The following is a 14,573-nucleotide window of genomic DNA, read 5'->3' on the forward strand; positions in this document are numbered from 1 at the left end:
AATGTAAATATATCTGTTATTTTAAAATAGTGATAGTAAACCCATTAAATATTAATGGAAATTATATTTTACAGGGAAAAAATATAGTGAGAAGAGTGACATTGTTTTGCATTTTTGCAAATCTCATGAGGATCTGGCTTTCTAGGAGACAGCTAGGTTCTCACCTGGTTCTGCATTCAATCTTTTGAGGTATATAGTTTTGTGTGAAGCACATAAAGATTTCCAACCTCTCAAAGACACATACATGGAAGAGAAATATTTTAATAATGCTTTTGAATAATTTTGGACATCCTTTGAAATGACACTAAACTCTGACAAGTAGCATTACTCACAGGTTCATTGTTAAATGGAATTTGGAGCCATGTCAGTGAACTTTCATACTCTTGCATTAAAATCCATCAGTCTGTCTTATACTTGGAATGGATCTCCAACCATGCATGATTTTATAACATCATGCTTGATCATTTGGAAAACACTTATCTGACTTGTTATGTAGATCCTCCAAATGATGACACATCTCAGTAGCCAATATTAAAGAATTCACATTTATTAACATCTACAGATGTTACCTCTTCAGAAAAATCTGTGTATTATGTACATATGTATGTATAGTTTAACAACTGTCTTTTTTTTCAAGTAAAAATAGTATTCTATGGGGAAAAAAATGGATAGGTCAGCTTGAAACTTAATCACATGAGTGCTTTTCCTCAACCATTAAACTTTGGTATACAGCAGAAGTGCTTTATGCAGGCTTCGCACTTTGTCAAACAGAATATTAAAAATACATGTTCTTTATCAAGGATATTCTTAACTGAAGTTGGCTTTTTTTGCAGTTAAATTCATGATACTAAATTACTAAATTTAGTATGATCCTAAATTACTAGATATGAAGCATCTAGTAATGCTAATACAGTTGATGTTTCTGCCTTGGTTCCTACCAGACTTCAGGAGTTTTCCCCACCATTGCTTTTACTACATCACACAGTGAAAAATGTCAACACAGTGAGAAAGGCCAGTAACATTTTGGTATTATTATGAAAATGATCTTGACCTCATACAGTGCAGACCTCCTGGGGTTTGCAAATACTGCTTTGAGAATGGCAGCTTTGTGCCCTTCTCTGCCTCCATAATTCCAGTGGCTCTGGAGACTGGTCTGTTTCTCTAAGTGCTGTTCTAATGGCTATAATGTTATGTCTGTTGGGGGGCACTGTAGCTCTGAAGTTTAGTGCTTATGGAAAAGGGACGCACACCACAGCTAACTCAGATTGAATTATTTCCCAAAGCAATCACAAGAAGGTTCATTTCAAACAGAATAGGGGTATGGTGTCAGAATGTGTGCGGTAGCACTGGAGTCATGGGGGCTGGGTGTCAGAAGTCCAGGTCTGCGCTCTGTCGCTGGCTGCAGCTCTGGAAGGATCACCTTCTTTCTCTGGACTTCAGAACTTTCACTCATAGGTGGAGTTTCTCTGTCTCTAAAAAAAAAAAAAAAAAAAAAAGATGATTCTATCAATGTCTCTAGGATAGATGGACTGAAAGAAGAAATAAGGAAAAAAGGAATGAATGAACACAGGGTTTAAAGAATACGTTAGGGACAAAATTTCAGTACCTGAAGTTCTGCTAAAAAGGAGCAGGTCTGTCTTCTGATACAGCTCAGGCTTTGAATGATGCCTTTCAGAGTACTGGAGAGGAGGATGTCAAACAAGACAACGCCTGACGTTCCCTCCAAATCCAGGATTCTATGACTCTGTAATCCTCCTGGACAGACAGTGGGCATCTGCACTTTTACTGCCCATGTATGACATTTTATTCCCACATATCAGTCACACAAATTTTTTAACCTTATAAAGCTTGGAATTATTTCTTCATCATTCCTGTAACAAATTACACTTCACAGCACCTTTATTTGCTTATTTATTCCCATATGGTAGGAAGCTTTGGCTGTAAGAAAAAAAGGAAATAAATTTAGGAAAACTAAAGAAGGCTTCAAAAGTGACAATAAAAGTGTGAGATTTCTAGCCTTGTTTTCTCTCAGTGGTTCCCAAATGTTAGTCTGCATACAAATCTTCTGGAAGTTTGTTAAAGTGTGGTTCTTTACCCCTGTGGATTCTGGCCGATCAATCCTATGGCTACTGAGGTGAGGCAACCCTGGCTGTACTCCACAGTCACCCATGGGGCTTGTTACAGATTTCTGAGCCACCATTTGACCCCCAGCGATTGATTAACAGGGTGTCAGGTGAGGCTAAAGCATCCTATAAGGGGGATCATAAACCCTCCCTGGACCATTTAGAAACACAACCAGAGGGAAGGGAACTATGCCATACCAGGGACTAGTTCCTGGCTGTGCAAGCCCACAGCGTAGAAAAAACTTCAGCCCTTGCACCAAATGCAGCAGGCTCCTGTGGCAAAGGCATCAGATGTCCCAAACCAATGCAAACATTCTTTCTGCATAGGGAGAAATCGAAGGTATGGAAAAGCAGATTCTGAGCTTGAACCAGAAGAAAGAAGACCTGGTGGTGGACTTGAAGGCTGCCATACTAAATCTTCACCAGCATTTACAGCAAAAACAGCAAGAATTAGAACAGGAAGTGCTGTCAGTCGGGGCATCCGAGGAGAATACAGGGGCTGAGAAGGATGCTTCTGAGTGGAAGGTGGGTATGGCTGTAGTTAACAATGGTCCCACATTCCTCAAGAGCTTTAAATTGGTAGTATTTTTCATCTGGAAAACCTGCGGCCTCTATATTTATGGCCTATAGAAAAGGAATTTCTTCACGAGGAAATACTCTGCCTGAGATTATTCACGAGTGAATATTAATTCTCAGGGTGTGTCTGTGCTGGACTCGATCCAGAATTCTTATGCCCAAGTTACTTAAGGGGGGGTGCTTATGAAATCCTATGGATAGGTGGGTGGCAGCCACCCTTTGAAGTGTCTTCCTACCAAACTGTGAGCCCATTTCAAACTCAGAAATGGGCCCAGCACCTCTCAAAGCCCACTTTGAATCTACATCAGTGAATCGCATTCTTGAATTGTTTGATGAGGGGCCACAGAAGGCAATGCAAATGAAAGGGATCTAAGATTTGACCGAGTCATGATATTTGGCTGGATGAGTTGAGAGTTGCTAAACCCAGAGGCTACTTGTGTGGGTGGGCATCCTGGATAAAGAGAGTAAAAAATTAGCTACATAAAAAAGCAGCCGGGCCGGGATCCTGATGAAGTTGAACAGCAACCCGGCTGAAAGTCTTTGTACTGTGCCTTTCAGTTGAACAGAACGAGTTCCATGTCCTTCCTGCCAGCACTCGAGGAAGAGGCAGAAGAGAGCTCTCTGAAGAGTGAAGTAAGGAAAATGATTTTCTCGTTCAAGTTTGGTAGAAGCGTAATCTCTAAAAGGTCAATGAGAAGATCTTAAAATGAATGGAAACATAAGGATTTTTCAAATTCGATGCCAGTATTTTGTAAGGGTGGTTGAAGTAGTTATCTTATGTTATTAATGTTTAAGTGCATATAAACCTACTTCAGGCCGGAGTGGGATAAATGTAATTCAGACACACTTGTTGGCAGAAGGGAGAAGATGAAGTTCTTTGTCATATCCTGAGTTCTGAGTACTTTCTCTGAAGTTTTGAGAGTTTGCTGTTTGGCTGGCACTCCTGGTGGCTTTATCTTTCCATATTTGAATTACTTTTGCAGTCAGACAGCACTGCCAAGGACACGGAGAACGGTGTTGGCAACTAACCCTACTATGTTACTACTCCTATCAGAACGGGTTGAATGAGACCTTTACCAGTTTCCTCATTATATCAATTTCCATTTCATACTTTAAGAACTAAAGCAGTAATGGGTCTGAGCCAAAGGGAAGAAAATTGCAGCAATTGACGGTTTTTAATGTCTCCTACGTAACGAGCAGACATTCTTCCTGCTCATTTTATAGATTGCTCAGTAGCTCCATGGTCACACGGAATAGCCTGTAGTCCTTCACCATATCACTGGGACACGTGGGGCTGAGTGGTCGGATGAGGAGTGACCCGCAGACAGCTTTGTGATCTGATTCTACCTCTTCATAGCAGAGAAAATTTTGAAAATGAAAGAGGTGCTGGAGCCAAAATAAGAGTGCATTTCAGTATGATTCTAATTTGAGACCTGTATTTGCCTCTGAGCTGATATGTTTATAATCATTGTTTGTCTTTGACACCAGTCAAAAAAATACATGTTGTTAAAGAGCCTTTGAGATTACATTTACCAAGGCAGATGAAATTCCTAAAGTGCTGTTTTAAAGGTCCCCTTTGTAGGACATGAACTGACTGCCAACTTTAAGAATATTTTTTTGGCTTTAGGAAGAGCTACCACATTTGGACTCCTGTGATGTAGTTAGCCAAAGAAATCAATGATAAATAGTGGGGGAAGGGGAGGAGAGGGTGGAATTAAGGACTGCAGTTATACTGCCTGGTAAGCTGAGTATTACATAAAAGATATAAGGAGGATGCTGTTATGATGGTAGGAAATCACCTCCCTCTGCTAATCAATTGATTGCTGTGTTAGAGTGGAGATAAGAAAGCAGAGCCGTCTTCCGGGTTCCTGTCTTTACTCTGGAAACATGACAAGGACGTGGAGGAGGACAGGGCATCCTCATCCTCTGGAACAATCATTCAGGTAATGCTGTGCAGGTCACATTTCTTGGGGGTGGGGATGGGCAGGGATAGCAAGTCAAAGCAAAGAGTTTCTTGTTTGAAAGAATGTTTCAGGAGGGAATCTATGTGGGTTGAAAATTTTTAAACTTCTTACCGCTACCTCTGGACAAAGCAAAGGCAGCCAAGTATTAGTTGCGTTTCTTTTGTGCGCTCAGTGATAATGTTGTTGCTGAGTCCCTAAGTCATGTCCGACTCTTGCGACCCCATGGACTGTAGCCCACTAGGCTCCTCTTCATGGGATTTTCCAGGCAAGAGTACTGGAGTGGGTTGCCATTTCTTCTCCAGGGAGTCTTCTGATCCAGGGATCAAACCCACGTCTCCTGTATTGGCAGGTGGATTCTTTACCACTGAGCCACTAGGGAAGCCTGTAAGTATTTACCTGAGGAAAACTCCCTAAGTGAAAATCCAAACTGAAAAAAAAAAAAACAAAAACAGTTAAAGGAGCAGCTAAAAGGTTGACCAATGTGGTTAAAGCATTTAACATGCCTCTTTTTGGGGGAGCAGTTGAGGGTGAGAGTTCTCTTTTTGAACAAAGTAGTGTGGAAGATAAACTAATGAAATAAGTCTTTTTGCTCCTGCTTCTGCTTCATTGACTACGCTGAAGGCTTTGATTGTGTGGATCACAACAAACTGTGGAAAATTCTTAAAGAGATGCAAGTACCAGACCTTACCTGTCTCCTAAGAAATCTGTATGCAGGTCAAGTAGCAACAGTTAAAACTGGACATGGAACAATGGACTGGTTTAAAAAATTGGGAAAAGAGTATGTCAGGGCTGTATATTGTTATACTGCTTATTTAACTTATATGCAGAGTACATCATGTGAGATGTACTGGGTAATCACAAGCTGGAATCAAGATTGCTGGGAGAAATACCAACAACCTCATATATGGAGATGACATTACCCTAATGACAGAGAGTGAAGAGGAACTAAAGAGCCTCTTGTTGAGGATGAAAGAGGAGAGTGAAAAAGCTGGCTTGAAACTCAACATGCGAAAAATTAAGATCTTGGTATCGATCCCATCAATTCATGGCAAGTAGAAGAGGATAAAGTAGAAGCAGTGACAGATTTTATTTTCGTGGGTTCCAAAATCACTGCAGGTGGTGACTACAACCATGAAATTCAAATGTGCTTGCTCTTTGGAAGGAAGCTTTGACAAACCTAGACAGAATATTTAAAAGCAGAGACATCACTTTGCTGACAAAAGGTTCTTATAGTCAAAGCTATGGTTTTTCCAGTTGTTGTGTATAGATATGAGAGTTGGACTGTAAAGGCTGAGCATCAAAGAACTGATGCTTTCTAATCGTGGGGCTGGAGAAAATTCTTGAAGAGAGTCCTTTGGACAGCAAGGAGATCAAATCAATCAATGCTAAAGGAAATCAATCCTGAATATTTATTGGAAAGACTGCAGCCAAAGCTGAATACTTTGGCCATGCAAAGAGCTGACTTAATGGAAAAGACCCTGATGCTGGGAAAGATTAAAGGCAAAAAGAGAAGGGAGCAGCAGAGGGTGAGATGGTTAGATAGCATCACCAACTCAATGGACATGAATTTGAGCAAACTAGAAAATATTGGAGGACAGAGAAGTCTGGTATGCTGCAGGCCATGGGGTCACTAAGAGTCAGACAGGACTTAGTGACATGAGTGAATGTCATGTCACTAAGAGTCAGATATGAATGAATAACAACTTTTTGCTCCTTGTGAACTTATAAACTTCTTCAGTCTCTCAAAATAGAGGGCAAATGCCCTCACATTAGAAAATCATTTCATGCTGATATGAAGACGACGTTTTTCCCTTGCTTCTAAAGGATCTCTGCATCATTATGATCCACACTTCCCCCCTTACCTGCCTCCTGACTGGGGCTGACCCTACCCAGCTCCCAGGCCAGTCCTTTCTTTGATAGTTGGCATGGGAACACTTATGCCAGCATCTTCGATCTCTGCTTCTTGGTCATGTCCTTTCCTCTCTACCTCAGAAGTGTTCAGATTTCCCTTCCCTAACAAGTTCCTTCCCTCATTGCCCTATCCCTCCCAAAGCCCAGACCATCTCTTTAGAACTGCTCTGCCTCCACGGGTACCCTTCTCTCCATATCTGCCTAAGGACTTCCTTCCTGCTCATCCATAAAGTCACTTTTCAACTCCCACTGCCTCCAAGAATCCCCCTGTTCTTTCCCTTTGTTTTCCCATAGCATTCTGAACCTCAGTTATTATAATTTATCACAGTTTTATACATCGATCTGACACAGTTTCATAAGAAGCAGGAACTTTATCTTCTACATTTTGATGTCCTGTACTGGGCTGATTATGCTACTTTGTAATTTGTTTGTTTCTTTTTGGCTGTGCTAGGTCTTCCTTGCTACCCAGGCTTTTCTCTACTTGCATGGAGCAGGGGCCGCTCTCTGTTAGTGGTGCCCTGGCTTCTCTTGTTGGAGAGCACAGGCTCTGGGCACCCGTCAGTAGTTGCAGCTTGCGGGCTCCACAGCACGGGCTCAATAATTGTGGTGTATGGGCTTAGTTGCTCCGCAGCTTGTGGGATCTTCCTAAATTGGGGGTCAAACCTGTGTCTCCTACATTGGCGAGTTGACTCTTTACCACTCAGCCACCTGGAAAGCCCTCAATATGCTACTTTAATGTGTTGAATTTCTTGATCCTGCTTTCCAGATCAATTTCATGGTGCTTCCTCTTTCATTTATGGCTAAATGTCTTTAGTTGGTGCTCCTCTTTCTTGGCTCCATTTGTAATCGAGATTTTGCCCCTTGCTATATTTATACTGCCATTGACTTCTGGATATTAATTTTCAGTTCAGTCACTCAGTTGTGTTCAACTCTGTGTGACCCCATGGACTGCAGTACACCAGGCTTCCCTGTCCATTACCAAATCCTGGAGCTTGCTCAAACTCATGTCCTCCGAGTCGGTGATGCCATCCAACCATCTCATCCTCTGTCGTCCCCTTCTCCTGCCTTCAGTCTTTCCCAGCTTCAGGGTCTTTTCCAATGAGTCAGTTTGTATCAGGTGACCAAAGTATTGAAGTTTCAGCTTCAGCATCAGGCCTTCCAATGAGTGTTAAAGAGTTGATTTCCTTTAGGATTAACTGGTTTGATCCCCTTGGTGTCCAAGGAACTCGCAAGAGTTTTCTCCAACACCACAGTTCAAAAGCATCAATTCTTCAGCGCTCAATTTTCTTTATGGTCCAACTTTCACATCCATACATGACTATTGGAAAAACCATAGCTTTGACTAGATGGATCTTTGTTGTCAAAGTAATATCTCTGCTTTTTAATATGCTATCTAGGTTGGTCTTAGCTTTTCTTCCAAGGAGCAAGCATCTTTGAATTTCTTGGCTGCAGTTACCATCTGCAGTGATTTTGGAGCCCAAGAAAATAAAGTCTATCACTGTTTCCATTGTTTTCCCATCTATTTGCCATGAAGTGATGGGACTGGATGCCATGATATTTGTTTTTTGCATGTTGAAGTGCCCTTTTATTAGTCCTGATCCTTCTTGACCTCTAGCAGTAGCAACCTCTTCCTTCTTGAAATGCAGCGTTCCTCTGGCTTTATTAATTCTATACGTTCTCGTCTCATCTGTCTGCAGCCCCTCTTCCAGCTCCTTCTCTTTACCCATCTCTGTCATAGTGGGCATTTCCCCCAGTGGTTTACCACCTTCTTTCTTTTCTGTTTTGTCTCATGGCAGTTTCTCCTCTCATAAGTTTTGTAGTCACCTCTATGCCACAGATTCCCAAATTAAATCTCTGGTCTTGATTTTTCCTGTAAATCTGTTCCACATTTCTACCATCCAAATACATTTCTCTTTTTGAATGTGTTTTCTCAAAACCATTTACCAACTTTTCTTCAAAGCTTACCCTGCCTCGTAATCTCTCAGTGTCTGTTAGTGATACAACTCTCTTATCAGTGTCTGAGACAGACTTCAGAGTCATTTCAGGCACCTCATTTGTCTGGCCTTTTATGGCTACTGCTCAAGTGATGTCCATTCAGTCTTTACATCCTTCTTCTCCCATTATTTTTGTCATTATCCTATTCCAGGCGATTATTAACTTCTTCCCTAGACTTTGAGAGGAGTCTTCTAAGTGGACTTGTAGCCTCCAATCATTTATACATCTTATACTTAACTGATGGATCTTCCTAAAGCAGTTCATGTTAAATTCAAGTCTTTCCTAGATTCTGATTTCTACTGAATAAAATGCAGTGTTCTTAGCCTGGCATTCCAGACTTTGCATGATCCCAGCTTACGTTCCCACTTTTATCTAAGCTTTACCTTTAGTTCTTGGTTCATACCTTTCTAATAGCAGTTACTGTCTTCAGTACATGGTGCTCTTAGGAATGACTAGGTGCTTTGTATGTGTCATCTTGTTTACTAATCACAGGAATGAGTGAGTGGGTTGTGTTGCCACTTTAAAGATGAAGCAGGTGAGGCTCAGAGAGTCCAGGTTAATTTGTCCAATATCACGCAGCTTGTAAGTACAGCGGTCAAGATTGGTTGATTACAATATGCATACTTTTCCCACCACACTGGTCTTTTGTGTAAGTTTCATTTTCCCATTGTTTAACCTTGATTAACCTAGCAAGTGGATCAAAGTGTACATCCATTTAAAATGTGACATACATCATTAAACTGTCCTCTAGAAAGACAATAATTTTATTTCTACCAGAATGCATGGAAATGCCTCTTTTCTGACCCCAAGTTAATATTGGATATTTTCAACCTTAGTTAAACATAGCCAGTGGATTAAATTGCATATATTCTAAGGATGTTGACTATCACTTCAGGTATGAATTGGCTTTCATGTTCTTTTTTTATGAATCATGTATCCAGGCCACTTGTCATTTTCTACATAGAAGTTGATGTTGTCCTTATTTATTTGTAAAACTAATTAATACATTAAAGATGTTAACAGTTTGGAAGATGTCATCTCAATCTGTTATTTCTCTTTTAACGTAGATTATGATGTCTTTTTGTGGCACATGTTATTTAGGTTGTTAATACTAACATTTTTTCCCTTTATTGTCAAGCTTTAAAAGTCCCTTCCCACTCTTAGAACGGAAACAGATTCGCTCATATTTCCTTCAATAATTTTTATGGTGTATCCTTTACATTTAAATATTAGATACAATTGGAATTCATTGTTAGCAGTGAGACCGAGATTTGGTTATGTTTTTCCTGAAGTGCCTGGATAAGATAGTTGTTCCCAAATTTTAAAGTTTCATCTTTCCTCCATTATTGGAAATAGGACTTTTATCACATAATCTTATTTAAGTTTAGTTCTCATAATAATTCATTTAAATACCCAATTCTTTGGATTTCTTATGTGTTCCTCATTAACCACAAAGCTTTGGAGATTTAAGTCTTCAAATAAAGATAAACTTGAAGAAGTTGATTTTTTTCCCCTAATGAGCAGACTTTTTTTTTCTCAATGTACCTGACTAGTCTAGACATTTTTGTAAGCAGGTGACTTGTAAACTGAGCAGGTGCAGAAAGGACTTGTAAGGCTTCAGGGCAGGAACTTTTCTGAACCTGATTCTTTTCTTTACAGGAGGCAGCTGGGAAAATAAGCACATGTGATAGTTCCATGGCACAGGTTCTTGAACCAGACCTGCTGAACACTGAGCGAGGCCCAGAATTTTCCCTGGGCCCCAACCAAACACCAGAGGTAGGTCCCTGCTGCTGATGAGCCATCTGCCCAAACCCCTGGACTAGCACCCAGAGGCGGCGGGCTCTCTGTGTTTTGCGATATTTTTTTTACCAAGCAAGAGGTCTTTGTGAACCTTAACACCTCCATGTGTGCCGCCACGCTGGAGAAGTGGAAGATTTTCCATCAGATATTTACATGGAGACTAAGCGTGGCACAGGGCAAGTAAAGGCTTTTTCCTCACTCACCACGTGCCAGGATGAACCAGCCTTTCCAGTAGTATCCCCTTCTTTTCTCTGTAGATACAACTTATGGGGGTGACAGAAGTGGAGGAGAGCGAATGTTAATTATCTACCTATTACATTAGAGGCATTTGTGTTTGCTCTCTAATCCACAGATTAAATAAGGTAGGTTAACATGTACCATGCATTTACAAAAGCAAAATCAAAATTCAGGGTGTAAAAGTACAGTTAGTAAATGGAGGAATAAGGAGGTAGACTCAGAATATTCCAGTCTGCCTTCCTAATTTGAATATTTAGTATTTAAAGATGTAAAACTGAGGCAGATTTGGCCTCACCAAATAAGCTGCCACCACACCATCCCAGCAGCATATTTAGTATTTGTGCAAATGCATTTAGGTCAGGCACTTTACCTAAATCTTCCCTCTTAGCACAGTAGGCAGCACATCAGTCTCATAACCTGAAGATCCTGAGTTCGAGCCTCAAAAAACAGCAGATCCTTCACTTTTGGGGCTTCCCAAGTGGCGCTAGTGGTAAAGAACCCGCCTGCCAATTCTGGAGACGTAAGACATGTGGGTTTGATCCTTGGGTCCGGAAGATCCCCTGGAGGAGGAAATGACAACCCACTCCAGTGTTCTTGCCTGAAAAATCCTATGGACAGAAGAGCCTGGTGGGCTACAGTCCATGGGATCGCAAAGAGTCAGACACAACTGAAGCGACTTAGCATGCTAGGCACTTTAGCCAGGCAGTTTTGCATTTTATAAAAGGGGGTGGTGTGTGCAGATATTTGTAGAATTGATGGAAAAGTATTTAAAGGTTTGGTATTTTGGCATGAAATACTGCTACAGCCAGAAAACTCATTTGCATTTTAACTGGATCTTGGTACTCAAATCAGCGATGTGTTGTACAGAAATCAAGCACTGCCACATTCATTGACTGAGAGGCTAACTTGAATGCCAGAATTATGTCAAAAATGTGGACTTGTAGACCCCAAGGCATAATGAAATCAGAGATTGAATCCTGGGTCTAGGATTGAATCCAGTGACCATAGGCAGTTTGAATAACTTCTCTAAGCCTCAGTTTCCTCATCTGTACACTGGGAATAATGGATTTGTGGCATAAAATATGAGATAGTCTTAGCACAGTAGCTTAGCTCTAGAACCCAGTAAAAGATTGGGTATTATTAATTTATATTTATGCTTTAGACTCTAGATGACATAATTCTCTAACAAGACATATTTGTGGTCATGTTTTTTTAGCCCTCCAAAATATACAGTTATAAAACTTTGATTAAAATAATTTCTGCTTTTAAAATGTGGGGTTATCATTTGAAGAAGATACTCAGCAGGCAGACTACTGTGGGGAAAAATGTAGACTCAGAATTAAAAAATCTTGAAACTTTGTGACCTTGGGCAAGTAATTTATGTCTGGGCCTGAGTTTCTCAGAAGCAATGTGGTGGGATGGGAGGGGTGTGAACTGATTAAACATTAAACACACTTGGATTTCTTTGGCTATAAAAAAGATGTGAACTGATTCCTGGCACGTTTCCCAGACCACCTTCAACTATTGAAATTCTACTGTTACAGATAATCTTTTTGTCTTCCATTACTTTTGGATTCTTTCCAAGTTCAAATAACTAGCAAATAAAACCAAGATTAGTACTCCAGCTTCCATATTTCCTCATTAATTCAGTGACTTAGTGGAGAAGGCACTGGCGACTCATTCCAGTACTCTTGCCCAGAAAATCCCATGAACGGAGGAGCCTGGTAGGCTGCAGTCCATGGGGTCGCTAAGAGTCAGACACGACTGAGCGACTTCACTTTCACTTTTCACTTTCATGCATTGGAGAAGGAAATGGCAACCCACTCCAGTGTTCTTGCCTGGAGAATCCCGGGGACAGGGGAGCCTGGTGGGCTGCCATCTATGGGGTCACAAAGAGTCGGACACAACTGACGTGACTTAGCAGCAGCAGAGAAAACAAAGAAACTCAACTTTGTCGGTTTTTTTTTTTTTTTAACATCTGTGGCAGTTGTAGGTGCTCAAATAATGTTTTTGAGTAAATAGGGAAAGCAAATGGAAAATCTCTTATTGCAGATTAATTAATCAATCAATCACTGTTAACAGAGTTTTATCTTAGGTGACAAAAAGGGGGATTGCAAAATCTTTGCCACTGAGATATAACAATATCTGAAAAATCTGAAAACTAGGAAGCAATCAGATGACTAGAAATTGATGTCTGACAGTAAACTCACATATGAGTTTCTTTTTTAAAGATCAGAATTAAAAAAGAAAATTGAAATGGATGAATCTATGGATCTGACTGCGTATGAGCTATAATATCTGACAAATATCTGAAAAATCTGAAAACTAGGAAGCAATCAGATGACTAGAAATTGATGTCTGACAGTAAACTCACATATGAGTTGCCTTTTTAAAGATCAGAATTAAAAAAGAAAATTGAAATGAGTGAATCTAAATGTGGATCCGACTGCGTATGAGCTATAGAGAAAACACGGTACTGGAAAGACTTCCTTAGGAAGATGATGCTTAAAGAAAACCCTGATTAAAGCAGGGGAGAAATAGCATTTTGGCAGAAAAGGCAGGCATCTGTGAAGTAAAGAGATGGTCAAGGGGAATGAGTACAACTCAGAGGACCCTTCTGTTGAACCAGCTCTTATAATCCTCATCAGAGTGTATGTGAAAACGAGTGGTATTTTCATATCCTGCATATTTTTGTTACCACTTACCAATTTTGTCTGTTTCTATTGTACTGAAAGTTCTGTGTTTAAACAAAATTCCATAAATATTAGGAAATAGGCACTTAAGTTGAGACAGGGTATATATTTGTGAGCAACTCCCATTTCTCAGTTGGCCAAAATTATGCCTTGTTAGATGCTGAGATGTAGTTAGCAAAGCCTTATATATTGAAAACATTGTCTTTTCCTCATAATCAGAATGAATAAAATGTTTATGTCATTGTTTAGTCGTTCAGTCATGTCCAACTCTTTTGCGACCCCATGGACTGTAGCTCGCCAGTATCCTCTGTCCACATTAACAGGTGGATTCTTTACCACTGAGCCACTTGGGAAGCCCTGAATAGATATCACTAATTTGGTAGAGCAAAACACAAATCCTTATTCCTAAAAATATTCCTCTAGAAAGGTCAATAATACTGTTTCAGTATTTTGGAAAAAGATGTGGGAAGCAAATATCTGTATTGGTTTATCTTTTGCCTCCAAGTTGGAAGTATCTATCACATAATCACCAGAATACTTTTACTTGGTACCTGGGAGAAATTTTTCTATGGGATTGATAAACAACCTGGTTGTTTGAATATAAAAAGAATACATCACACACATCCTGCCTTCTTTATACTATACTGTGAGTATCCATTCCTTAACACGGTAATATTTGAGTATCTAGAAGCTAAAAACTAACTTTAGAGAGTCAAGAATACGAGAAAAGTTTCCAAATTACCCCAATGAAGCTTATCACTTGACTCAAGCTATTTTTAATAGAAAAAGATAAGTAATAGCAGGGCGGAGGGAAAGCTAAAATATTTTGTAATCTTAACCACTTAAGATGTTAAGTTAAAAGTGTGAGGTATTAACATATTTTCCTTGTGTCCCCACCAGTGTGTAAAGATCTCTTTTTTCTGTTTGAACAGAGGGCATAGCAATGTAAGCATTGCTTAATCATGTGTCACGCAACTTTAAACACTGGCCAATTCGCTGCAGTGTTTCAGACACACACACCCACATGCACACCCTCTCGCGCACACTCACCTGTCTCCTGGGACCCACCGTTTAATGAACCGTCAGCCTGTTTGCGTCCTCCGTGTCCAGGAACTCTGTGCCTGTGTTCATGCAGATTGGCTGCTTGGAAACCTGGGGCGCCAGGTCACGTGATTGTTGCTATGCCTGTGGAGGTGCCTTCTTCGTTTCTTTTTGTTTTTACTTCTTCTGCCCTTATATATTTGTTTTTCTTTTAACTGGGGGAAATGCTATAA

General features: G+C 40.3%; 1 protein-coding gene and 1 long non-coding RNA gene across 16 annotated transcripts in view; one reads left to right on the forward strand and one right to left on the reverse strand.

Annotated features, from left to right (window-relative positions):
- SYNE2 (spectrin repeat containing nuclear envelope protein 2) overlaps positions 1 to 14,573 on the forward strand; it is a 326,466-nt gene that overhangs the window by 207,389 nt on the left and 104,504 nt on the right. For 13 of the 15 annotated variants that reach the window (XM_061429086.1, XM_061429085.1, XM_061429088.1 and 10 more), the window contains 4 exons: positions 2,451 to 2,648; positions 3,258 to 3,332; positions 4,532 to 4,642; positions 10,229 to 10,345. In XM_061429086.1, the coding sequence (XP_061285070.1) occupies positions 2,451 to 2,648; positions 3,258 to 3,332; positions 4,532 to 4,642; positions 10,229 to 10,345 (501 nt within the window). Of the gene's footprint in view, positions 1 to 2,450; positions 2,649 to 3,257; positions 3,333 to 4,531; positions 4,643 to 10,228; positions 10,346 to 13,926; positions 14,493 to 14,573 lie in introns of those variants that run through there. The other 2 variants (XM_061429098.1, XM_061429099.1) reach the window with 1 other exon arrangement.
- On the reverse strand, positions 532 to 14,439 carry LOC133254814 (uncharacterized). The gene is made up of 3 exons (XR_009738773.1): positions 14,350 to 14,439; positions 1,607 to 1,938; positions 532 to 1,472 (listed from the first exon to the last, which is right to left on the reverse strand). It is a non-coding gene; the product is annotated as an uncharacterized LOC133254814 (long non-coding RNA).

The sequence above is a fragment of the Bos javanicus genome, chromosome 10, assembly GCF_032452875.1.
Source record: "Bos javanicus breed banteng chromosome 10, ARS-OSU_banteng_1.0, whole genome shotgun sequence".
NCBI lineage: Eukaryota > Metazoa > Chordata > Mammalia > Artiodactyla > Bovidae > Bos > Bos javanicus.